Here is a 27,208-nt window from a genome sequence, read left to right on the forward strand (position 1 = left end):
GCATCAAATAATACACAATGTACTAAATGAAATATGACTTTGCTGCTGCAACCAAACTACCATTTTTTTTTATGTAGCCTACTATATATCTTTAATACTCTGTGATATCAGAATATGCTACCATCTTATGCAGACATCAATATATCTAAGATATTTGATCATTTTACATAATTTTTAATGTTTCCCATATTTGAGTTTATTAGAAGCAGCTCTGTGACAAAGTAGTATAGTAGACACCATCCACTCCAAAACTGCGAATGATGTGACTGAACATAAATGCAGGTGCTGTACTTTATTTTATCATTATAAATACAGATCATCCTTAAAGCAATTTCCTAATTTGAACACTAGGTGGCGCTCTCGACTTTTTTAGAAATTGTCCCCTAACCAACGGCGAAAGAACACGCACCAAGGGTTTTGGATTAACATAAAGTATTTGCTTGGATTGTTAAATGAGCCGTTGTCTGCTCGAGACCATGTCAAAGCTATAGATAGGCCCCGTCATATACAATTACATAAAGTGTATTATGTTTGAATGTATTCTTTTTATGCTAATAATAAAGAGCTATAATTTGTTGCGTGCGACCAACAGTAATTACAGAGCAAAAGCAGCTTGAGAAAGCCGCGTCCAGCCAGCTGCATGGGTTGAGCAATGTAGTGCGGCGAGTTTGTGCTGCCTGCCTGAGAGAATCCATCACAGAAACAAACCGCCCCCTCCCACTCCGAGTGCCCCCGCTTCAGATGCAACTCAAAATACATAAAGCCTCCATGTTGCACAGGGAATGTAGGGCCAGCAGATATGAACTGTTTGCCTAGAAGTGTTAGCTAACTTTAACGTTGAGCAACTCCGCGTTTGATGCATGTTTTTGGACAAGAACAATTCTCCGACGGGCTTCCCAGGGTTTTCAACGTTGTTCCAGACACGGCCTCACATTTTGGATGATCGGAGCTTCGTAGCTAACTCGCTAACCCAGGCTACTTGCTAACTTCAGCTAGTTAGCAATTCAGCGTCGGTTGTTTTTGTTTTTTTAAACCACACATGCTGTCGGTGTTGCCCACAAAATACTTGTTTGCAGCGATGATATTTTGCGGAGAGCCATAAATGACAGCCATTCACTGGCTTCCATTCACCACCGTGCTAGCTGGCTGGCTATCCCCGCTGCCCAAACACTTCGCCACGGACGGTTGCCTGGCTTTGTGGGCTAGCTGGTCATCCTCATTTTAAACAGCTAGCTAACAGTAGCTAGCTAACGAAGCAAGCGCGCTAGTACGAATAACATTGTGGGAAACAAAGCAGGAACAACCACCCGTCTAAATGGACCACATGTCCATAATAACCCAAGTTTCCAACCCGAAGGAGGAGGAAATAATATCTTTTAACCAGGAAAAAGGTAAGAAGAAGTCAGTTATAGGTAGAGAACTAATGCTAGCTAGCTAACTACTTTTCTCGACTGACGTTAGCAGTTAGCTCGCGCTTGCTAGCTGCTCTCGCAGTTGAAGACACCGGTTGCCTGTTGCCACTGTCGTATAAAACATGGAAATATGACTAGCATTAGTTAACCAACTCTTAGTAAGCAACAAGTTAATTAGAGGCCAGAATAAGTTATCGAACTAGCTTAACATTTGTTTACTGCGCCTTCAACATGAAGAGCGCTCCAGTCTCAAGACGTGTGGTTTTTACCCCGTTAACGTTTCTTGAATTAAAACGAACATAATTGTTGTCAAACAGTAGTCGTCGATACTAAACCATTTTCATGTCAAATCTTCGCTTTCCCAACATGTGTATTTAATGCTTGTGTTTGTTTTGTTTGGCTACGTAACTGTACTTAATTATTTGACAGGTGATTCACTTTATGAATCACGACCACAAGAAGCCAAAAAGTTGACCGTTGTTTGGTGTGAGGGCTTGTAAAGTGTTCTCAGGGGCAACGCAAGTATGCAGACAGAGGAGAGCTATATGCTTCCAGTATTGTGTGGCTATATAATGTCAAGTGAATCAACACGGACTTTTGCTTTAGACGCGAATCTTTGATGTGGCAAAGCTATCACGACTTTGATCATTTTGTAGGATGGAGAGATTTACAGTGAAATTAGTTCATCAGCTTTTGCCTTTGTTGTATACAGTGCAACTGCCCTCTGTCAGATGAAGACTGTTTGATGATTATGTGTCTTGTGGATTATCAAGTGAAATTAACTACCAGTTTACAGTTTTTTATCACCACCAGAAATCGATTGCTACCTCTGGTACAATCATTATTTTGAGTTTCAGTTCATAATCATCACCATTATATGGGAATCTCAGGGTCAGATTTAAGTGTGTGCCTTCATTTTCACTTGTACTCCATCTGTCATTGCTCCCTATTTATTTCCCCACTCACACTTAAGCATGATCCTCAGTGGAGGTCAAATCTATTCTTCCAAGACCATAGCAGCTAATATTCATTCAATCCCATTCCTCTGGCTGCTCTGACGCTTTCCGGGTCACCCAGGCCCATGGGATGTGTATCAGTATCACATCTCAAACCTCACTTGTCAGTCCATTAGTAATGTGAGAACTTAAGTCTTTCAAGCATAACAATGCATTCTCCTCTGAGGGTGGTAAAGTATCCCTCATCAAGTACTATAGATTCTGTGTGACTTGAACATATGTGGGCGTCACGGGAGATTATCATTGCAGGTATGTGGGAGTTATGGGAGGGTATCATTGCAGTGTATGGCAGTAGAAATATGCAGATTCCACAGTAGCCATACACACTTTACTAACACCTTGGTTTGTTTCAGTAAAAATATTATCAATGTCTTGAAAGGTATTTTTCAAAGGCTTGTTTGTATTCTATAAACCATAATTTGGCGCTTTGGTGTTTGTGTTATTGTGCTGGGGAAAAAGTGTAGTTTCAAAGTCATTTAGGGTCACTTGGTAAGAGTAGTGTTGAAATGTCTAGTCAATTTAGTGGTAAGTTCTCAGGAAAATTCCTGTGCTAATGATTCAAGTAACTTTCCCAGTACAAATACTAGATAGCGTGGGCTATGACTTCATGAAAGCAGAATTGTTTTTGCTTTCCTTTTTGTTTCTTTGTAAGTTAAATTTTTGGCCTTCAGTCTTTTCGCTGTTTGTCAGAGAAAGTCAGTAAATGTGAGGCATCATGTTGGGCTTGTGGTGTCTACAGTCTGTTTATAGTATAAATGGTGAATTGAAAAATGGACAAATTAATTGATAGTTTTATTCAGCAAGTAAATGTGTAGTGAAATGTTTGTATCATCTTGAGCTTAGGTTCTGTTGTCTAGTTAAATTGTCAAGTTATGTTACTGGGGTACCTGGTATTCATTTCACTCTGGTATTGTTTAATATGATCTTAAATTGTTTACCAACAGGACAATTAGAGTGGCACCACACACAGACACACAGAAGCTGCTGCATGAAAATAATGCCTATGTTTGTCTGTTGTGCAGGACAAAGTAGAGCAGTGATGCTGCTGTTTGATTCCTACCTCTTCCATTTTCTCTTAAGAATGAGTCATACAGAATTCTCCCCTTGGGTCTAATATTACCATCATTATATGAATTGTTTGGCTATGTTCTTTCTTCTATTTGTTCTTAACATTTAGAAAACAACAAAGTTTGAGTGTGATGGGCATAGTCGTGGGCTGTGATTATGACCAGGAATTTGAAAAGATCGTGTATTTATTTTGTATTTAACAATTTAACAGCTATAATATTTCAGCCTACTCTGTCTCAACAAGGCATGATTCCTAGCTTTATTATTTGGGTTTAATACACAGACTGTCTCTCATCTATTGCAAATCACATAGCATGTAGCCCATTCCAGCAGCTGTCCTAGAGGAATTTAACAGGTAGTCTTCTGTTGCTTGAACAGGCTCCAAACTGTCTGGACAAAAATTGACCACCTTTGCTCTCAGTGTTCCTTTACTGGCTGTCTTACGACATGTGCCTGCCTTTCACACTGGTTTGGCTGCCAAGCAGCAGCCTAAATATAGACTTGCTGCCCTGTTGGCCATGGCACCACTGACCTCGAGGCCAAGTATAACTACATGCGAAGATGACAATGATAATTTTCTTCATTCTTGCAGTCATACAAGGTTTTAGTTTGGAAAAAAATGAAAAACCATTCTAAATAAGATTGTTGTGGCTGTGGGCTTTGTCGGTCTACTTTCCTGTAGAAATTTTGGACGGTGTTGATAAAGGGTGGTTTCAACTATTTAAAGTCGCCACTCACTGAGACTGTTGCACTAGGACCTTAATGTATCTATGAGATGAATGGGTGCCTCTTACATGATCCATTTACCCTTTTGATAAATACTCTTCTTCAGTCATGGAATCCAAGACGTTCCTGAAGATTGATTTATGTGTGGTGGTATGCATTGACCACTGCAGTTGTTCAATGACCGTCACAGTTATTTCAACCAGACAGGTTTTGTCAGTATTTATTTATTTATTTACTTCTTAAACGTGTTAAGCATATACATTTTTAAAAAGTTCCGATCTACAATTTCACTTATTACCAAGGAAATGAGATGATAAAACATTGCTGGAATAATATACAATTCACTTATTTTGTCATTAAAAGGCTAGTTTCTCTTTTGATAAGTGGTTACCTGAATTCAGGTCAGCAGGGGCCTTTCTATGTGGAGTTTACATCTTCACCTTGTACATGTAGGTTAAGTCAATTGGTTATTAGTGTCCATACGAACATGAGTGTAAATGGTTCTCTATCAGTGTTAGACTTGTTAAACAGGCAACATGTCACCGGTATACCTTACCTCTTGCTCAGTGTGTGCTGGGATAGTTTCTTGGCACCTGCACAGGGTAAGCAATTATAGAAAATTAATCAGTGGAAGTATAGATAGGCTACAGACTGAAAGCAACCAATCAAAACAAACAATGTCTCAATCATTTGATCCTGTGCCATTGTCTCCTTTTCTTCATACACTTTACCATAGTATACAGATATGCCTTTTTAATGTTTGTGGGAGGCTTAACTCCCTTCCCTTTTTTTCTATAGATTAAAAGAATAAAGACACTAGACTCCATTAGATTAACATATTTACTGTTGACAAATAGTCATAGCACGTATGATGCTCAGTGCACAACCTAGATCAAACAGAAAGTTTTAAGATTGCACTGCACTGAGAGCGTGGGAGTGATTAAGCTTCTCACTGTACTGGACTAAGTCCAAAGCTATATGTTGTGTCAACAACCAAAAAGCCTCCCATGTATCTAGGACACAACATACACTTCTCGGCCCGAGAGAAAAGTGACTGAGCCTCTGGGCACTTCTTTTTCAGACCCCTGCTGAAAGTTGTTATCAAGCCTGCTGATTAATAATTTTTAGTTTATTTATTTGTATGTGGACTTACTGGTACCTCAAAGGCCTAAGACCAAGAGGAACAACACAGGGTGTCCAGTAAATGGGTCATTTTTGGCTGTACTGCAACAGTAGAGCCTGCCCTATGAATGCAAATGTACATGACTGACTGAGTGATCAAGTTACACCATTGGTCAGCCAAATGCAGCGTGACTTGCGTCATGAAATTACACCATTGGTCGGCCTGCCAAGGGTTGGAGTTTACCCCAGTGGTCATTGCTCTTTCAAAATTATTTGGCGCAAACAACAATTTGGTGAATATGGTGATTTGAAAAAATTATTTTTTTATTTTTTTATTTTTTCCAAAAAAAAAGCACCTAGCGACAAATATAGTGACTTTTTGGACAAAGCTTTGTTAAGTTCCATTAAAAAAGCGTGGCCAGTACTGCCTGGCGAATGCGAGGCACATCACTCTATCTTCTCTGTTCAGTGAGTGGCAGAGAGGGGCGGAGCAGCAGTTTGTTACCCAGACGGAGGCTCTGCGCTGTCTCAGAGATAAAATAAGAGATATTCTGCCGCGTCTGGCTTTCTCTCTGAGTCATCATTTTACAAGTAAATATAGCTGAAATCACAGCCCAGCCGTCTTTAACTTATGTGTGTGCTGAATTTTTTCAGATGATGTTGTGTTTATAAAATCAGGATTATAGCAGTTAACATGTATTCTCAATGAGCTGAATATCAGTCACTGTTTCATACTTATCCCGTTGTCTGACAACAGAAACAGAAAAACATGTTAATGAGCTTTATTGTACATTTAGTTGTATTAAAATACTGTATATGTGAGCACAGAGACTAGGAGAGAAGCAAACAGATAAAGGGCTGAACCCCGCTGACACTGGGCAGAATGCAAATACGACACTTTGACGTCAGTTGTTTACAGCGGTTCCACAACAGTTTTCAGCTATGTCCTCAATCATTGATAATACACAGTCCAGCCATTTACTAGGTTTTGACCTAGTCTTGTTTTTGGGTCTGAGGAGTAGGAGTTGTAATGTGTCGAGGGAAAGATATGAATAAAGGTACTGGAATTTGACTTGCAGCTTTGTTCATTTAAACCTCTCATTAGTGAATTACTACCCTCCATCCACTCGAGCTGAGTGGTGCATTTGAGGCCCAGTTCCGTTCTGTGCATGACTCGGTAGTCTTGGGAGTTCTCTGAGGGTCTTTGTGCAGGAAATATATACAGCAGCCGGTTGTAGTGATGAGTCACAGGAAGCTGACAACTGCCTCAGTGTCCCAGTTTTACAGTAATACAGAGCTGAAATGACGAGACCAAGTCCAGTTTAATAAATAAGAAGTCGTGCGGTGCCAATTAGGTTATTTTTAGACGTAAACCAAGCTTACTGCAGCAGATATGATCATCTCATAGTGTTACCGTATAACTGAAGCTAGGGGATCACAGAGAACAGTTTGGTAAATTTTCCTTTTTCAGAATTCCTGAAAAATGCTCTGTGATATCTCTAAACAAATCTCTAAATCAGTTTATTACTTTGGTATGTGGTGGTTGTTGCAGCATTTGGTATTTTTCATTGCATTTGGTCAGATGGTGGCCTTTTATACTCTGGAAAAACTGGGCAGTAGCTGGAATTTTTAATGCATCCTGCTGTTTCATTCCTCTTGCCTGTTGGCACCTGCAGAACGCCCTCTTTGTTTTGGACACTAAGAAGATCAGATAGGACTTTGCTGAGGGATTTCTTTTGGATTACTTACAAAATAAACTGAAGAGCAGTGTCTAGTCAATTTCATTCCATAAAAACTGTTTATTTGGCTAATTCTTTAGTTGTTTTTTTTGCCCCAGCATGGCCAGAGGCTTGTGAACTTGATATATCAGGAACTCCTTAAGGGAATTTCATAACATCTGGTACAAACCCCCACTTGGACTTAAAGATGAACTGATTAGAAATTGATGGTCAAAGGTCAAGGTCACTATCGTCTCTTAAAGCACATTTTTGGCCGTAACTCAAGAAGTCATGCGCCGATTATGCCACAACTTCACAGAAATGTCTAATTGAGTAAAATTATGAAGTGATGACATTTTATATCTAGAAGGTCAAAGGTCAACTTCACTGTGACACCATAATGTTCAGCAGAAATACTTCTCTTGCGATTATTCAACACATAACTCAGGAACAGAAGGGGAGAGTTTTTTATTTTTTATTTTTTTTAAGTTTTGGGTTTTACACAATCGCTGCAAAATATTATTGTTAAATATTGCAATTAAATAAACTGTAACATAAAACATTATTTATAATAATAACTAATAGCCAGATACGGTTTCTAGCGCATTACTATATTATCACTGCTTGACTGAGCCTTGACGTGTGGTCAGGTTACAGTTACTTAAAATAGTCGCTGAATGTTTTAATGTTATTTCCTTGTTGATGGATGCATATTATGCTTAACTTGTCTTGGGGTGAAGGAGCTTGTGTCGCTGATAAGATGTAGTCAGCACAGCATGCCCTCACTCGCAAGACAATAATTAATGCCAGTGATAGAGGGAAGTGATGGAGAGATGAAGTAGTGCATGTTGAAAGCGTTTCATGCAGCCGTGACATGTCGTGACTCTGGCAGTGTCTGATACTTCTGACTACACTTGTGAGTATTTATAGCTGTAGAATATAGAATTTAAGTAATCTTAAACCAAACAGTGTGGTAACTCCATATTATGCCCCTTGCATGACATGATATGAGGCTCCGACTGCTTTTGTGGCCTCAAGATACGATGATATGTTGGAATGTTTTGTCAGAGTAACACTTGACAAAGCTTGAGTGATGTAAAAAATAATTTTGGTATTTATGAGGTTTTGTTGTTCTAAGTGATACAAGCTTGTTTTTAAGAAAAGTTATATGATGTATTTTCTTCAAGCACAGTGTTTCCTATGACGAATACCTGCTGGGTATTTGTTTAAGGCCAGGAGAACAAAGTGGCATAATATCAAGATGCCAAAACATATGACATAATGCTATTTGCTCTTCACTGGTCTTCAGTTGCAAAAGCATTCTGGTTGTGTGAGCCGAGGGGGTAAGCAGTGGGGACTAATGGGTGGAGAGGAATGCAGCCTTGTATAGGCTCTGCGGGGTCTGAGGGCCTCCCACCTCCTCCCTCCCCTCTCTTGTGCATGTCCAGGCTGCTTCAGTCACTCACCTGCCAGCTGAAACATGGGAGGGAAACATAAGCAAGCGTTCAAAATGGGCCAATCAGGAGACAGGAGTCACAGCAGGGCAAAAAGGAGGAGGGAGGAGTGTGCAGCTTCCAACTTGTCACTATTAATAAAAGCTCAGTGTCTGATTTAGGCCCTGCTCCGTAGTCCTGGAATGAGAGGCGATTTGCAATCAGAGCAGAGCACGCTCTGAACTGTCGCTATGTGTGACTGATGAAGTCACCCGGCCAGCGAAGTTATTTTCTGATCGGTGCTTCTGCCAGGCCTGGTCAACAAATCCAGCACTAATGCCATTTAATCATACCGTCAAGGTCTCACCTTTTGTTGTGATTCAGTGCAGCTCACACAACTGGGGCCACAAGGAGAATTGTAATGAACACATAAGTTTGTTGCCAGTTATTCAAGCAGCACCCACAACTCAGCATGCAAATAACCAAACATAAATGCGTCCCAGCTTCAGCCTGCTCCATTTTTACAACAGAACATTGATTTGCATATCCACTTGTTCACCCCTCACTCTCCCACCCCCTCCTGTTGTTCTGACAGCGTCCCAGTCGAACAGCAGCCTAAAGAAGCAGAGGAGCCGGAGCATCTTCAGCACATTCTTCTGCTGCTTCCGCAACTACAATGTGGAGCCACCAGCCTCCAACACCAACACCAGCTCGCTGCCTCCACCTGTTGAGGAGAATGGATCACCTCCTAAGGTGAGCTGCTGCACCACTACGTGCCAAACGTCCTATTTTGGACTGAAACAAGAATATTCCCATCTGCATATGTTTTGAACTGTTTTAATCAGTTGTAAAATGTCTTTTTGTGAATAGTGTTTTCTCTTTTTTTCTTCATATCCATCGTCCTTTTGTTTTTTTTATCTCTTTCTTTTGTTCTCCTTCCTACCCCTCACCCTGTTTTGTATGTGCGTGTCTATCTCTCATGTGTTGTAGTGTGACCAGGTCGAGGTCATCCCTGTCCCTAGTGTATGTATTGCCTTTTTTCTTTTCCTTTGCATGCAGGCTGAGTGGGCTGGTGCTGGCACATCCTGTCTGTGTGGGCTCCAGTGCTCCTCAGAGGGCTTTAGCTCTGCTACCACCCTGCAGTTCATTTTCAGCCCGTCGTAGCACTGGCTGTGTGGAAGGTGTATATGCACCTATGGGTTTAAATGGTGCCTCAGTGCCTCATCTGCATGAGTGACACTTGGTGGTTTGTATGCTTTCAGAAATACTGTGACACTAACTGTCTAACAAGTTAAGTGTAAAAGAGTTTCTATTAATCGCCTCAGGAGCTTCCCTGCAAGAAATAAATCCATTTATTATGCTACTTATCCATGCAATTGAATAATGTGAGTGAGAGTTAAGCTCCACAGTAGCTCCTAGTCCGTTTTCACCCTCAGCTAAGAGGTAAAACTAATTGATGCTGTCACTCATAGAAGGAATTAGTTGTGATCTGTTTATCTAGTGGTCCGGCCAACAAACCAGTCAAATCACCTATCACTGACCATATGAAGCTCAACTCTTCAGATCCATCAAATGTGAATTGATGTTTAACACAGCACTGTTCCTGCATTGAGGCAAAATTCCCACATGACTTCAGTTTATTGCCATTTTCTTTTTGAGTGATTTCAATGAAACTACAGCTGCTGGACTGCAGCAGCAGCTAACCTTTGCATGGCCCTTGTCTGGGAGAATGTGTAAAACTTTATTTAATCTCCATAGATTTGAGAAAGATCTAAGGCGATTTCAGACATCTTTACTTTGATGGTCGCTGAAGCAGGAGAATGTCTGGTGATGAAGAATCCAATATGTTGTCATTGTAAAGCTGTGGGTCCATTAAACGCATCGTTTCAGACACGGCTTTATCTCAGCTGCATCGTTACCCATGGAGATGCTCTTCCTAACGCAGCGTTGGCTTTTCTGCTCAGCCTCACACATTAATTTATGCAAATATATGTCTTGTATCAAGCTCGTTTTCTCAGTCTCTCTTTCTCTCTCTAACATAATCACTCTCTGTCCATATATCTGACACAATCCGCCTTGTCCTCCCCACAGCCACCAGCCAAATACCTCCTGCCAGAGATGAAAATATCTGACTATGGCAAAAAGTGTGTGGTGATCGACTTGGATGAAACGCTCGTCCATAGTTCATTCAAGGTAAGAAGAGGCCAAAGCTCAAATTGAGGTTTACTATACTATTGATCTTCTGCACTGTTGTACATTGTCACTTGTCAATGTGTGAGTATGAGCTGCTTCTATGTTAGAAAGATACAATCACCTGTTGGCTCGAACGTCTAAATCTTTACTTATGCAACTTGTAAATAGAAAAAAAGAATCACAGCTGTCACTACCCTGAAAACATACAGGCATTTTACTCCTACAGCGTCGTTGACATTATCTTCATCAGGCTTCAGCCAATAACACGCAGGAAGTTCCAGTTGTGTTAAATCCATTAGGTCACTGTGTAAACAAGCCAGGAGAGAAGCAGGTGGCAAAGTCTGTGCTGTAGCAAGAACAAGGGCCATATTACAGCCCTGATTGTGCCTTTAGGATAGAAGCAGCATAATGATAGGAAAGACTGAAGGCCAACTGATGTTGACAACCAGCTGCAGGTTACAGAATTTCTTCATTGCACCATGTACAAAGCTGTATGAAGAAGTGCAGCAATAGTAACCTAGAGGGACTGTTAAACTCCAGAATATGTTGTGTGTGGTTCCTGTTTACAAGCCCCCCCCCCTCTTTTTTTTTTCCTCAACTCACCCTCTGTGTGTGCAGTTCCTGATTGAGGAACGCCACCTCTGTCTGTTGTGTTAGATTACTAGAGAGGTTACAGTGAGAAGAACAACCAGGAGGGATTTGTTTTGGCAGAAAAAAAAGAGACCAATTATCTTCTTCCTGGCAAACTGTGAATTGCAGTTTTTTTTAAGTGTAATTGGTGGGACCTCTGCTGGACAGTGGGGGTACTACATCCACAGTTTGACGAAAAATAATGTGCTATTGTGTTGTGTTTCTTCTCGCAGCCCATCAGCAATGCTGATTTTATTGTTCCAGTGGAGATCGATGGTACCGTTCATCAGGTACTGTGCACACAACAGAAAAACATTTTTTACCTCTTTATTAGGGGCAAGAGCAACATTTTGTTCCTGTGTGAAGATCCTGAAGAGAGACTGGCTGTGATCCAGTTCAAGTAATCCAGGATAGGCTGTGTGTATCCTGGTTGGCCTATTCATGATTACTTGCACTTGGTGGCAGCTGCTGGACTGGTGAAGGGGACACATGAGAGTGATGTCTTTTAAAGATGGTGGTTAGTAGGTGTATTCGTGTGTAGCAGGGTTTTTTTGGGGTTTTTTTTTTTTCTTTAGCCGTCCTCACAAGCTGTTGTTGTAAATAACATCACACAGTCTTAATACTGCTATAAATTACACTGTGGAAAATTATAGTAACTTGTGCTCCTCGCAGAATTAGTGCTTCCAATGTTTGTCTGACACTCCTCCCACACCATGTATGTTGCCTAAAATCTGTGTGTGTGTCTTGCAGGTGTATGTGCTGAAACGACCCCACGTGGATGAGTTTCTTCAAAAGATGGGAGAGCTATTTGAATGTGTGCTGTTTACAGCCAGTCTTGCCAAGGTGCGTTTAGACACAGACATGCTTTCTGTTCTGACATTTAATTTGGTAACAAGTCAGTGACGCCCGCCCACGGGTCTCTGAACATCTTCTATTTCCTTGTTTTGGTCTGTGCTTTTCATCTGCTCTTGCTTCACACTCTAATTTCCTGTCCATCTGCATTTTTTGCATCTTAGCCAATACAGCATGGGTAAGTTTAATGAGACAGATATAATCATGTTCAGGGATTTTTCTGTAGTATCAAATATTCCTCATGTTGAGTTAAGCAGCTGAGCTAAGTGTCAGTGGTGCTTGTTGTGTCATAGAGTAGTGTTTCCTGAGGCATCTTCCCTGCCAGGTAAACACAGCTGTGAAGGATAACCTGCTCTGCTTTCTTTTGGGATAACAGTGGTAGCATTTAGATTTTGCAAATTGTTCTCATAGTTTTCTACTTGAGGCCTTTGACTGCAAAGATGTGCTTTACAATAAAGAGCATTCAGAAAGTATTAAGTACCCCCTCACCTTTTCACATTTTTGTTGCAGCCTTATGCTAAATCATTATTTATTGATAAATGTTTTCCCTCTGTGATCCACATTCAACGCGCCATAACGACAAGCGAAAACAGAATTTTAGCTTTGCTCTGTTTAGATTTCCCTCAGCCTTGACCAGTCTCCCTAACGCTGAACAACACCCCCCCCCAGCATGATGCCACCAGCACCAGCACCACCATGCTTCACCTTAGGGGTTGGTATTGGGCAGGTGATAAACGGTGCCTGGTTTCCTCTGGACATGACACAGAAATTGAGGCCAAATGATTCAAACTTGGTTTGATCAGACCAGAGAATCTTGTTTTATCACAGTCTGAGTCCTTTAGGAGCTTCGTTTCAAACTCCAAGCAGCTTTCATGTGTCATTCACTGAGGAGAAGCTGTCATTATGAGGTATTTAGTGTAGATGGGTGAGGGAATACCATAGCATATGGAAGAAGGGGGTCTGAGTACTTTCTGAATGCATTGTTGCAGTTGGCTGGAATATTCAGGATGTGGCTGATATTTGTTTTGCAGTATGCAGACCCTGTGGCAGACCTGCTGGACCAGTGGGGTGTGTTTCGAGAGCGACTCTTCAGAGAATCCTGTGTTTTTCACAGAGGAAACTACGTCAAAGACCTCAGCCGGCTGGGACGAGAGCTCAACAATGTCATCATCATTGACAATTCACCTGCCTCTTACATTTTCCACCCAGAAAATGCTGTGAGTCATAAACCATTAACAAAACAGTTAGAAGACTCTTGTTATCCTGTGAATTTGCCCCATAACCAAGAGTCCCGGGCTCCCGTTGTGTGCTACCTTAATATAATATATATTATCTTCCATAATATTGTATTTTTCGTAACATGTCACAATTCTACACAATAATGCATTAAAAAAATACTTCAGACAATAAGAAAAACATTTATAGTTAATACTACAATTTACTTCTGGTCGCTTTTTAGCAACAAAATCTGAGTAGATCTTAAACAGACGGTAACTGGAGGTGGTTTCCCTCGTCTCCCCAGGTCCCAGTCCAGTCCTGGTTTGACGACATGAATGACACAGAGCTGCTGGACCTGCTGCCTTTCTTTGAAGGACTCAGCAAAGAAGAAGAGGTTTACGGAGTCCTGCAGAATCTGAGAAGCAGGTAGCAGGACACATCGCGGCGCCGCCTGTGCTCTCCATGCTCCTCTCTCTGTCGATCTCTGCCCCTTTCTACAACCACATCTCTCAGACTCAGGCAGATCTTCCCACACGCGCCCCTCTTGTCTCTGCCCCAAGGGGACGCTTTGGAGTCTCACTGTGGAAACCTTAATCCTGTCTCTGCTCTCATCTCCTGGTGACTGGCTGCCTTCTGTGTGCCATCAGAAAAAAAACAAAAAAAAAACACACTCAATATCCCAGGAGCACTGTGTCTCACAAAAACCACACCAGAAAGTGTACAGAGCGTCCTACGTTGGTGATATGGGGGGACAAAATGCTAAGAGGTATGAACTCTGGTCTTTATTTTCAAACCAACAAAGTTTTACTATTTGGTGAAGTGCTTATTTTAAAACCAAAAAAAAAAAGAAAAAAAAACATCTTTTTGTCTGAACCTTCTTTTGTGGTACCACACAAAAGTCTGAAAAGATTTTGTCCTCGTATTGTTGCTATGCAGGCAGTTTCTGGTAGTAGAAAGGACTGTGATTCTCTTTTCTTACCGAATGAAGTGCCTTGTGTGAATGTTGTTTATATGGGGAGATATTTTGTACACGGCATATTTCCAGAGTACTTCAGTCTTTTCACACACAATATGCTTTAAAGTGGACACAGAAGTATCTTTATACAAAAGTTTTGACTTTAGTTTTTGATCATCAAACGCTGGGTAAATGTCTCCATATTATTTTATTTTTTTTCCCAGTATGCTTGTGCCATTATATAGATGTGACTTTGTTTCTTTCTGCTTTCATTATACGTAGAAATAGTTACTTTGTTTTAGACGATGGAGTATGTTTGCAATTTGCGTTTGATAGTTTTGATCTGAAAACTCAGATAAAAATTGTGCCATTTGTTTTTCTGTCTCCCACATTACTCCCCCCCCCTCCCCCCTTATCTCATTTTATTATTTGCCAAATAAGGAAATTATTTTTTAACAGGCTTCATATCTTTAACTGGGGTTCAACTGTAACTGTTAAACCATTAGTATAGTATTATAGGTTTTATTCTTTTTGACAAATAGATGTCAAATTCATCTGTATATTTTTATTGTTATGAGGTCCTTGTTTGTCATGTTATGCTTATCAGACAGCTAGCTTTTAGCCCACATTTTTTATTTTTTTTGGGCACATTTAAGTGGTGCAGCTCCACCCTTAGGGGGTGATCTTTCTCCAGAATTGTACACAGTTGCGAAGGTATCCCTTTTGTTGCTTCAAATGGTCCGGGATCTCACAGTAAATGGGTCGAGTGCCATGTTTTTATGTTTTTCATGAGGTTAGTGTCTTTAGGGAATATAGGATCGTGTCAGATTGAGTCTGGACAGTGTTGAAATCACACCGTTCTCGCCTGATTTACACACGGTGAAGGCGTGGCTCCGCCCAGCCCCGGTGTAAAACCAGTGGAAGACAACGTGTGGTGTTTACCTTCCCAGACTCTTTTTAACTGCTCTTCACCTCAGTGCCTACCTTTTTGAGAAGGAGCCACGCAAACCGAATGCTGCAACATTAGCTACCATGGCAATAAACCTTTTTGGGGGGGCGTTTCCATCCCAAGTGTTTGGTTTGGGTGTCTAGAGCACTTGACGAGACCGGCCAGGAAAGGTTTGTTAACAGTAACGCCGGCCTGGTCATCACAGTGACTTTCAGTGTTCATGTGAACCATTTTTCACATTTTGATCCAAAAACTGGACGTACACATAACCCATAGTCCTTTTTAGTCATGTTATAAATAACATTTTGATTTATCTCATTATTATTTCTGAAACTAAAATACTGAAACAACTTGAATGTTGCTTGGTCTACTTCAGCAACAGCAGCCAAACAACCTTGTATAGTGAACTACATTGCCATAGCTGTCAGCTTTTGTTGTGGAAGGAAGTGAAAGAGGACGCCTTCCAAACCTACAGATGGGTGCTCAGTCCTGGCCTCTACATGTTAGAGGGGTGGGGCAGCTCCAGATGAAAATACTGGGCCACTGCAAAAGGACTGTGAAGAACCTCACCATGGCATTAATGCCTTACTGCCCGTGGAGGCACAAAGCAATGTTTCTTCATTAATTCCAAGGCTACATCCACACAGTTCAGCATCGTCTCATTAGTATGTTCTTATGGAGTGTGAGAACGGCTCGGCCACATGTGGTCAGGTGAATTAACGTTGTGAAACATTAAATTCAGCAATGAAGCATGAACAAGCTCCGTCGTGCCATCTAGGGATTGTAACCCCCCCAACAAACCTTACTTGCTCTATTGCTCGGTTTATGGGTCATGATGTTATAGTAAAAAGACCTACACTACTTCATAATTTCCACCATATTTTTTTCCAGTTCAAAGGCTGCTGCTCCTACAGGCGTATTAAACCATTTTCTTTCTTTTGCATAAGCATTTGTGTTGGTGATGAGTGCTCTGCTCATGATGATGGTTTCAGTGCAATGTTGTTTTCTAAGAAGTGTTTGGTCCACTCTTCACAACCTCTCAATGATTAACTTTCTCTGAAAATGTTGTTTGTATCATTGTGATATTTTTCTACCTACCTTTTGTCAGTATTTGGTTTGAAAAATTGCATATTACCCATTGTATCCAGCTTTTTGTTTGTCTTTCTTTCATATCTGTAATGTCCCTTTCTCTTGCCTTTTGGTAAGAATTCTCAGTCAGGTCTCGTCTTTCCTATCAGGGGACGTGTGTGTGTGTGTGTGTGTGAGTGTGAGTGTGTGTTGTGTGTGTGTGTTGTGGGTGTGCGTGCGTGCGTCCTTACATTTTTTCTTTTTGTGTGTGTGTGTATCACCTCACTCGTAATCACACATTGATCATTTTGTATTGATTTAACACCAAAGTTCTACAACACTTGAGTTCAAGTCACTGTTTGTTTTCTTTTTTCTTTTTTCTTTTTTTTTTTTGCATCAGGTTCTTCACTTTTTGTTCTTGTTGGCTTACTTTGAGTGTTGGCAGCGTGTTGTCATCCTGAGCATCAGTTTCTTTTTCTTTCTTTCCATAATAAAAAGCTTCATTGAAACAATTCGGTCATGTCTATTTTTTATTTATTTTTTTTCCTTATCTTCAAATGTCTGATACATGAATTAAGGCCAAAGATCATCTTTAGTCTGGTGTGATTGAGGTTTCCACTGTTTTCTCTGACTTCATATGAAACTCAAAGTCATGAGAGAGAATGTTACTGTGTCCTATTACTGTATTTTACAGTCAACGTATTTATTTTGCCATTAATTTCCTTACAGATATGTCACAATAAAGCACATTTTTATGGAGAAATGTTGCTCGTCTTCTGTCAGCAGACTAATGGCAAACAGACTCATTTTTTCTCAGCCTTTTTTTCACTACTATAAGCTTATTTGATCTCTTACAATAATATTTTTCTGGTCACTTGAGTGCTGTGTGAACAAGCGGTAAACAAAACTGGTAAACGTTTTATGTTGATATGGCAAACTTGTTAAACAGTTGCCTGTTTACAAATTCAGCAAATAAAGAGCAATGTTAGTATTCGTTTCAAGTTGTGTGTCTGGCGTCCTGATCCTGGATCAACAATGAATTAATAATATACAGGTGAAGTGAATTGCATCACCTGGAGAGGGAGGTCTCATTGAGACTCCAACTCAGTCACGTGGCGTTCGGCTGGTTTTTATTTACGATCACTCACTCAGTCAGCGACATTCGCTCCTTAGAGCTGAACTGCAACATGGGTAATATTTATGTTATAATCAGTAAGAACAAACTCCTTCACATTTAAGTAGTCATGTGATCCATTGCTCATATACAATATTTCTTACAGTCACTCTAAGAGCTGAAGACATGAAGTCACCTTACGTTAGTCGAAGGCTTTCCTGCCGTTCAACAGTGAATTAACCCATGAGCAATTTATATGCAGCAACTCCCTGACCTCTTGACTGGCGCTCTGTGTACCGAAGGTGTGTCCATTCAAAGTTCACTAGGTAACAGTTTTAATCTGTGGAAGGGCTCAAGTAGCTCAACCTCAAACAGGTTTCCTTCTATTGGTGTTTGCATAAAATACAGAGGCAAAAAAAAGGTAGCTACTTGGTTTTGTATGCACTGCAGGCTCCTACTGAGCTTTGTTACTGTCATTATTATTGAACACCATTGACGGGTTGTCAAGTATAAAGCTGTGTTATTTCATTAATAAGGTTTATATTAACAGTTTTACATGAATACAGGTTCAAAGTTAATCCATGTGGAAACACGGTTTTATTCAAAGTGCTGAAGAAAAAGATGGAGACAGATGTTAAATGTTTAAATTTTTTATCTTCATCTTGATTATAAAAAGATAGCAAAAAGAAGCTGTCATGATGATGTTACATGTAAAATAATCATACTTGATGACTACAATTACTGATGAAGACGAAGCACATAGTTTTTATATTGGCTTATGTTTCTCCAGAATTCATAAAATGGACATTTGAATAAAAAGATTTAAATAGACAATACATTAACTGACCAAAGATGAGGGACACAAGCTGTGGTTCAACACTAGTGCAACAAATACAAACCAATTAAAACAGTTTGTATAATGTCACATCATCATCAAGAGTCTTATAAAATCCAGTAAACCTAGTGTGTTTGTGCAGTGTCGGCGTGTTGACACCCAGCTCCACGTGCAGTTGGAGACCTTTAGTTTTAAGTGGCACTTTTGTCTCACTTTTGAGAAGAATGTAGTCTAACTTTTACACTAGCTGGTCAAACTTCTGGAATGAAGCCAATAAGTTAATCATGAACTAAAACTACAGAGCACAAAAAAAAAAGAAAAACAATATAAAATCTAATTAAAAAATAGCTAAGACAAGAGTGTGTAATGGAGGTCCTAGTGTCCGTATGTCAGGCAGTGACGTCTCACTCAGCATCGAGGACCATGACGTGCACAAAGAGTCCGGCTGAGGGGAGACGGTCTCCGTTCTTACTGAGCAGAGGCACATGTCTGTATCCTGTGTGGAGACACAAAGTGGCTGCAGTCAGTGATGAGAAAAGGGAGAATATGAAAAGCTCTTTGTGCAGCGTGTGAATTGAGTTCTCTATGCTGCACCAGAGGGGGGGGGGGGTTCCTGTCTGTTCATTTATGAAGTGTGAAGACAAAGAACTATCAGTGGTTTTAAATCATTGGGTTACAGTGAGGAAAAATGGACCTGATTAATATAACAAACATCTTCAGACAGATGCTGAACTCACCCATTTTTAAGCTGTTGAATGGAAGTGTGAACTGTCCAACAAACTCGTTATCGGACGTCGAGTCGTAGTCTTCCACCAAGAAGCGCAGTAGTGCCAGATCTGGCACATACACATCGAACTGGAAGTTTTCATTCCACGCAGGGTTGAACCCTGAAACAAGACATGGAGAAATATATGCTGATGTTCCACGGTTGTGCCGCATCATTAATTTCTGATGCTCAGCACATTCCCAGAGCTATTTTGTGATCTTTTAACCTGCTTCGTCTACTTCAAAGGGTTCCAACATTTCCCAGAATGCATTTTGGAAACCCCCAGAGGCTGTGAATACATTAGTTGTGTGCAGCAGTGGTTTTAAAGTGTTGATAGACAAACACATGGTGTAAGCAGAGCAGAGTTTTCCCCCAGTCAACAAAAAGCAACCGTCTTACAACCGACTGAAGTGTTGTGGCAGCAATGCATTCTGGTTGATTGAGGCTTTTATTGGTAGAGACAGTTTTTACCATGCCTCTAGATATTCCTGAAGTCACCCCAGATACTGAAAAAATGTCAAACACAATGTAACTATATTACACTGGCTGTGTTGATCTTATAATCTGCTAGAATTAGGAAATTATATCCCCAAAAATACAAAATAATATGAATATAACAAATATCTGCCTTTCGTAAACTGTATTGAGATATAAAAGTACATTATAAAACGCAGTGTTGAAAGAATAATACCATTGTTTTCAACAGGACTGGTTTCTTTCTCAGCGACATCAGCCGGGACTCCGAATATCTGCACTTTAACCAGCGGGTCCACTATGGAGGATTTCTTCTTGTTCACTTTGGGGAGCTGCTGGGCCGATATAATCTGGTGACAGGTGGAGACACATCACGCCAGATAAAAAAAATATCCTTCACAATATGAACTCAGGACTTTGAACAGGGTGCAACAGCAAATGCATTGGAGTAATGCCAGTGTGTGTGTGTGTGTGTGTGTGTGTGTGTGTTCACAATCCTCACCATGATATGGAGCGTTTTGTGCTTCAGCCAGTTTCCTCGCGTCAGAGTGATGGGGTCAAAGTCTGTGGCTGTGTCTCTCATGTAGGCTGGTTTCAGGATGTAGCCGCTCTTCCCGTTCACCAGGAATCTTCCCTGGTTCACATCCATGTCTGTGCAGGTCGTCTGGAAGTTCAGGGCCACTGAAAAGGAAATATTAAGATGACTGAGGACAGTGATCTATAAACTGTTTCTCATTAGTTCAGCTTTAGGATTTTCCCTCGGGGGACATAGTTTGTGATTCCCCGCCGGTGTCATCAATAGGTACCGATTTGGCAGCCGGCGTTCCACAGGGGCACTGGGTTGTAGTTGGATGAGTCGGTCCTGGAGCCTGCTGGGTAGATGCGGCTCAGCTTGTCCACATTATGACGGACGTAGGCATTCGCTGCAGAAAGCACATCAAGACCAAAGGGTCAAAATAGCATCATTTCGTGTCATCACACAGGAGAGAGTATCATCTAGCGGCACAAGATACAGTACATGTGATGTGCACTTGATTGTGACGGCTGCTGTTCAACAGTGTCTCCCTCTCAAGTATAATGAGACACAACAGGATATGTCGACACAGGATGAGCTGACACGAACATGCAAACATGAGACCTGATTTCACCAAGTCTTTTAAAGAAAGGAAATTAGATGAGAAATGTTTATTGAATACAAATCTCATCACTCAAAACACTTTAGTGAATTCAGCCCATGGTCTTCCTCACCCGACTCCTCTGCCAGCTCCACGGCCTTTCCCTCCTTGAAGGACGACATCTCGTAGAAGCTCTGGTTTGTTCTGGCGTCCTCAAAGCCGTGGAAGTGGACGCTCTTACAGTAGATCACCATGTCCGACAGCTCCTTCGCCAGCTTCAGCTTCTTTTTCTTCAACACATTAAATGGAATTTAAAGGTAAGTAAAAATCACATATCTGCTAATGAGTTTGTTTTAATTGATCCGTTCATTGCTCTCCCTTGATCTAACTCCCACCTTGCTTTTCTCTTCCTCCTTCTGTTCGTCCTCATCATTTGACTCATCCTCCTCCGTCACGTCGGTGTCATCAGCCGCTGCTGCCTCAGACGCAAAGATGGTTTCCAGTTTGTTTAACCTCTTCCCTTTGACGAGGAACTTCCCCTTTAATTCCTAGAAAAAAAAAAAAAAATATAAAACAGTCTTCAGCTTTCATCAAAGGACAAAAATAAAGTCTATCTAGAGGTAAGAGTGAATACCGACCTCAGGAGAGGGGAACTCTGTGGGCATGCCCTCCCCCAGGGGAGAGGTGACGAGTGCACTGCCCAGGATGGAGCTCATGTGGTGGGCCATGACTTGCTGCTGCTCCACGCTGCAGTGGTTCTCCAGGGAGAGGATCACCGGGAAGTCGGACGTCTGGGTGTGACGCAGAACAGACGAGTTTTTACACATTAAACTATACAACTACGCAACAATATACTGGATACCACTGGACGCCGCACGATGACACACACCTTGAAAGCGTACTCCTTGATGGCTTTGATGGCGTCTTTGAAGAGGATCTTCGAGGTGAGTGTGTAGCCGTGGTAGATCACCGGCTCGTCGTCCGATCCGTCCCAGCAGTCCAGCTCTACGCAGCGGCAGCCCTTCAGCAGAGCCCTGAGAGAGTCACAGCCACTGTTAGTGACTGAATATCTGCACTAACAAACCGCTCCGTCACTGTCAGTGTAACTATGGCGACAGATGATTGAGATAAATGAATTTGTGCAGCAAATCACGGGAAAAGATTTTAGATAAACACATACAGTGACACATATAATTCCCAGTGTCATATCCAACATATATCAACCAAGAAATGTGTAAAATCCAATAAAATATGATGAAAATATCATGTAATACAATAATTTACAGCTACAGCAGCTGAAATGACTCGAGCCTTAGAGGTTGGAGGAAAGTTACCTGACATAAGCCTCTGTGCTGCTGGGCCCTTTGAGCTGGTCCTCCATGAGGTAGGTGTTGTGTGAGGAGGAGATGAAGTAGTGATTGAGGGGCTGGCTCATGTCCTGGTGCAGCTCCTTGTGATCTGAATTGAGGATCAGGGCCTCTGGCTGATGCATGTACCTGAGGAAGCCATCTTTGGACAGCAGCTTCTTCTGCTTGACTGAAAGAACACAAGAGCAAAGTCAGCTGATGAGACAGTGGTGCATCAGAGCAACAACAACCTGCGGATCAGTTTTTAATCGATGGACAAAGTGTGTGAATGTCATGTCATGCCATCTCCCCTTCAGACGATCAGGTTTCTGTTCTCCTGCTGAAGTGCAAGAGGTGTATGTCTGCAAAACAGTCATGTAATATATCACTTATTCCTATGAGCACTACCATCACTGAATGAGTGGTTATCACTGCAGACTGCATGTATTTAGTTTTATCTTGTAGGTTAATATTAATAGGCTCCAGCTGCTGTGTGAGAGGCCTGTCTCACTGCTTAGCTTCCCAGCATGCAATCTGCTAATGTTTTCGATCTGTCCTTATGACTCACTCCTTACAGCCAGTTTCGCAGTAGCATCAGCGCACTGGAAATAACACATTATCGCTTTTTGTTTTGTCTACACTGAAAACTCATGTCTGTTTAATCTACAATTACTCACCAGAGCGGTACACTGGCATTAATCCCGGTCCCACCCACAGAGCAGTAACTCTTGGTCAAATGTTTCCTGCTACTTTTTGAGTTTTGCACACAGATCGATGCTGCAAAGCTTATGTTATGAATACACGGAGGGAGCCGAGCTATTGCCCTGTGGTTTGGATCTCACCTCATTTAAATGCTGCATCCAGAAATGGATTCTGAAGGTTCATTCTTAAATAACAAAACTCTAAAATGTTTAAAATGTGAAAGAAACACAGAATCAACCCTACATCATTCCCTAAAAGTGATGAATGATACCAGAGTTATACAGCCCTGCTGGTTTCCAGTCCTCCCAGCTTCTTTGGAGCATTTGTGTGGACACCCCAGCGGAGCTGAATCACCAGGGTTGCTAACCACACAATGGAGTAACAACCCAAAACAAAAGCATGTCATCTCAGATAAGGTACTGACCATTTTCATCCGGCTCGTACTTCTCGATAATGTTGTTTGCGTCTGTCAGCGTAAGTTTCTCCCTCTGTTCCTTCATCAGGAAGTCCACTAGGTTTTCAGGACTCATGAAGCCGGTGGTTTTAGCGTACTCTCCGTAGATAACGTCGATTTCCTCCCGATGGGTCAACAGCTCATACAGATGTTCGATCTCCTCTCCAGTCAGGTATCCAGAGTTTGATTTGTCACATTCCTATATGATGGAAATGTAAGATGGTGGTTAGTGCACAATTAACATTCAACCAACTTTACCACACACACACACACACACACACACACACACACACACACACACACACACACACACACACATCATTGTGGAAGAGAACTGTATTTAATTAACATCACAACTGGCCTAAAATATCAAGTTAACACTGTTTTCCTCTTAATGTTTTCTTATAATGAGAACTCCGTCTCTACATCCATGGATTACTTCAGTTTAGGTGAAACGCCTCAAAACATAATTTGGTGTTTCTTTCCCTTTAATCAAAACATTAACCTGCAGCGGTGTTTTCTACGGGATGTTCATCATTAGGGATGTTCATCATTAGGAAGCATTAAAAAGCTCTGAGGGCATCACCTTGAACAGCATATCTGCGTAGTCGTCGTCGACTTCGATGTTGATCAGACGGAGGAAGTTCTTGACCTCTGAATGACTCAGCTTCTCATCTTTGTTCTTGTCTGCTTTCCTCAGGCAGCTGAGGATCCAGCTGAAAAGTTTTTCATGTAAGGAATTGGATATATTCATTTTCAAATACACTATCACTCATATCATACGGGGCCTTGTGGTGGTTGTGGACTGATATCAAATGACATCAGGGTGTGCAGCAGGTGTGGCAGGGCTTCGTCATGTTCACAGTATAACTTATACTATCATGACAAGGATACTGCTCTGTCTTCTTCTGGCAGCTGAGGTTGTTTAGTTTGGAGATCAATTTCTCCAGGCTGCTGACCCACTGCTTGGCCTCCTCCTCCGAGCTGGCGATGAGGTCCAGGTTCTTGCGGCGGCCCTTGAACATGATGGAGAAGCAGCGGCCCTCCACCTGCTCCTCTGTGTACTTCCTCAAACCTTCCGACTGGCGGCCGATTCTCACCGCAGAGATATCGTCAAGTGTGACTGATGACGGGAGAAAAGCTGCATGTTATATTATGCTTCCAGTATTTTATTTAGTGAAGGATTTTCCTCGCTGTAGGACTGATATAGTGTGTCTGGTTCTGCTCAGAAACCTGCTCCTTTGTAATCTTGGTATCTTCAGGCATCACTGACCAGCCTGCTTGGTAAACATGAGCCACTGTTTGCAGTTTACAAGTATGTAGGAACTGATGTCTGAAGTCACCAATGTGCAGAGGGGCTCAGATGCAGCTTTAAGGGTTGCATGTTATCACACATAGCAACCGCAATAAAAACATCAGTATAATACAGTTATCAGATAGTGACTACATGAGAACAGTTTATGGATGTTATTACAGACCACTCCTCCACACACTATAAAAATAATCACTATCTCTACAAACACACCCACAAAACACATCCCACGAGCGACCCAGTTGTGCATGATAACACAAGGTCTTTCAGACAGAACTGATATTTTATTGCTGTGAGATCAGTCCTCCACTTTTATAAGCCATAAAGGAAACATTCATCTGACCCGAGAAAAGAGATCATTGATGGTTTTGGTTGTATGAGCACTGAAAACATAAAGTCTGAGACCACTTTCAGATGGGAAAGTGGTCTCGGACATTTGAACCCTGCTGTATGTGTTTGATGTTATTAGACACTAACTATAAGTAAAAAAGTAAAGAAGAGGTGTGAGACGTGCCCAACACAACACCAGACAGATGTGTGCAAGAGTGTTGCTGGGGGGGGTCTCACACACATGCAGGTCGGACGCTGGGACAGCACTCACAGGTCTGGTTCCTCATGAAGTATTTCTTGGATTCGTGCCATATGGTCTTGCAGTCTTCCTGGAGTCTGAAGTAGCGGGTCTTCTTCCAGGATGGGGAACGGACCTTGAGAAGATCTCCCCCCTGCAGGAGGAACTGGAGGTCCAGATCGCCCTCCAAACCTGAGAAAGAGGAAGCAGAGGGTAAAATCCAAAAGATAACACGATGCATTGCTGAAGACTTAAACTTTTAATTTCTGAAGAACCTTAAACTCAGTTCTGCTGCGTCCTTCTGACCCGCATTCAACTCACAGTGTGAATGCAAGCAGGTAACCATGGCAGGATGAATTAAAAAGCCCTTTACCATGTAAAGCCTCACAGCTCAACTCATTAAAGACAAGTTGAGATCTTCACTTTCACAACGAAGTGTGTACTGTGGTCTGACCCATCTGCTTTCGTTCAATGCAGTGCAGCCTACCTAGGAGCTTTGAGCTCAATTGTATCGCCTTCTGGCTCCTGGCATTGCGGACTAATTCCTCAGATCTGGTGAGTTTTGCTTCTCTTTTCAAGCATTGCATGATGCCTTCAGGACCCCGGAGCTGAAACGCTACCAGACTGTTCACAAGGCGCCGGGACCGACCAGTTGTGTGAGAGGGCGTGTTACTGCCGCACTCAAAGTTCACTTCTCATATTTGTCAGGACTCCTCTCAAGGCGGTCAGCTGACAGCCAACCACGTACTTACTCAACATGTGTGCATGCAGCGGCAAGAGGGGCTGGTTCAAAACTTCTGTCAGGTTTATGCTACATGCTGGTATTTTAAAGTCATTTCATCGGATGTCTCTGGGAAAAGAGCAGTTTAGAAAGCAGTAACACCATTTTAAGACACCAAAATACTAAGTATTTAACTTTAAATAAACCACACAGTTAAGCTAATAAACAGGTGTTAGCTTCCTTTAGCTGCTAGCCGGCTAATAGCTAGCTAATAATCTTAAATGCCAGATTGCTATATCACAGAATCACAGTTTGCAGACGTTAAAGTTGTCTTAAAGTCAGAGGAAAGTACAATTTAATTTAAAATGTGGCTAGGTGAATCTATTTAATTCACATAAAGTGGGAAAAAGAATAACTACATTAAACAATACGTTTAATCTAACGATGTAAGATATAACGTTAGAGACTAGTGTCCAGTTGTGAAGTTGTTGCTTCACGAGCTCCACCTAGTGGTGATATCGCGATACTACCAAGATCTGTGATTTAAATCAACCCGACCAGGTTTTCCCTTTTTTTTTTTTTTAAATCTTAGGCTGAAGGTGCTGGCGGACAGGTGAACAGACACATTGAATGCTGAAAACAGATAAATATTTCTGTAACGTTGCCTGCAGTAGGAGTTTGTTTTTCAGGCTGTGCGCTGGTTTTGGTTTGACAACACTTGTTTGTTTGCAACAAGGTGAAACTGGACTGGATGACTGGGGCCACACCTTTTGGCTGGCTATAAATGCATTTAACTCTACAGGTGCTCTTATTCCAACAAAAATATTCACAGTTTGTGAAGAAAAACGTTTGTTGGCAACAATTGTAAACAAAAAACGAGTAAAAGCCACTCTGATCCAATTTGCTCACCTGTCATTGTGGCCCAGGAAATATTCAGTGAATTGCAAACTCGCACAATAAACAGAAATCCAAAATGTATCCTACCGTTTTTTTTCCTCTCCGTCCCATTCGTTTCCATCCTCTCTGAATTTGTTGTCTTTTTTTTCTTTTTTTTTTATGTAGTCAGTTTTTGTTTTTCCTCGTTTACCTTGATGCACCGTTTCACCTGCAGCTGCTCTTTCTTTCCATGAGCGCAAGTAGACCAGAAAACTTGGGTCCGGGATTGTTGAATCGAGTACGACGACAACCCAGCAAAGGCGGCGACACAAGTGGGTTTCTCCTGGCAGTCTGAATGGTGTCAGCACTTCTGCAGGCTCCAACACCGGTTTGACAAGCCTGCCATGCAAGCTGCACTGCTGATGTCACAACAGGGTAGGTAGGTAGGTTACACCATAACACCAGCGTTTGCCATCAGGTATGGGTGTAGTTAACTTACTTTTTTTTTGTTACTTTATATGCAGCATTTAAAGCATGACACATTAGTAGCTGGTCACCTTGGCAC

General features: G+C 41.6%; 2 protein-coding genes across 4 annotated transcripts; one reads left to right on the plus strand and one right to left on the minus strand.

Moving 5' to 3' along the window:
• The first annotated feature begins 736 nt into the window (after positions 1-736).
• On the plus strand, positions 737-15,780 carry LOC111228964 (CTD small phosphatase-like protein). 2 transcript variants are annotated; one of them, XM_022755096.1, is made up of 8 exons: positions 737-1,391; positions 9,091-9,248; positions 9,486-9,518; positions 10,587-10,688; positions 11,552-11,608; positions 12,069-12,161; positions 13,202-13,387; positions 13,693-15,780. In XM_022755096.1, exons 1-8 carry the CDS (start codon positions 1,316-1,318, stop codon positions 13,816-13,818), a joined length of 831 nt encoding a protein of 276 aa, XP_022610817.1. In that variant the 5' UTR covers positions 737-1,315; the 3' UTR covers positions 13,819-15,780. The 2 variants fall into 2 exon arrangements, with proteins under 2 accessions (XP_022610817.1, XP_022610818.1); XM_022755097.1 differs by lacking the exon at positions 9,486-9,518.
• Positions 15,781-18,114: 2,334 nt separating this feature from the next.
• Positions 18,115-27,045, minus strand: LOC111228795 (1-phosphatidylinositol 4,5-bisphosphate phosphodiesterase delta-1-like). 2 transcript variants are annotated; one of them, XM_022754860.1, is made up of 15 exons: positions 26,752-27,045; positions 25,080-25,238; positions 24,061-24,289; positions 23,753-23,882; positions 23,137-23,365; positions 21,999-22,200; positions 21,554-21,698; positions 21,303-21,455; positions 21,060-21,212; positions 20,798-20,954; positions 20,356-20,472; positions 20,052-20,230; positions 19,767-19,899; positions 19,047-19,196; positions 18,115-18,805 (listed from the first exon to the last, which is right to left on the minus strand). In XM_022754860.1, the coding sequence occupies exons 1-15, from the start codon at positions 26,783-26,785 to the stop codon at positions 18,714-18,716; spliced, it is 2,262 nt and encodes a 753-aa protein (XP_022610581.1). In that variant the 5' UTR covers positions 26,786-27,045; the 3' UTR covers positions 18,115-18,713. The 2 variants fall into 2 exon arrangements, with proteins under 2 accessions (XP_022610581.1, XP_022610580.1); XM_022754859.1 differs by lacking the exon at positions 26,752-27,045 and adding an exon at positions 25,534-25,921.
• Between the last annotated feature and the right edge of the window lie 163 nt (positions 27,046-27,208).

The sequence above is a fragment of the Seriola dumerili genome, unplaced genomic scaffold (assembly GCF_002260705.1).
Source record: "Seriola dumerili isolate Sdu_G_001 unplaced genomic scaffold, Sdu_1.0 BDQW01000226.1, whole genome shotgun sequence".
NCBI classification, from domain to species: Eukaryota; Metazoa; Chordata; class Actinopteri; order Carangiformes; family Carangidae; genus Seriola; species Seriola dumerili.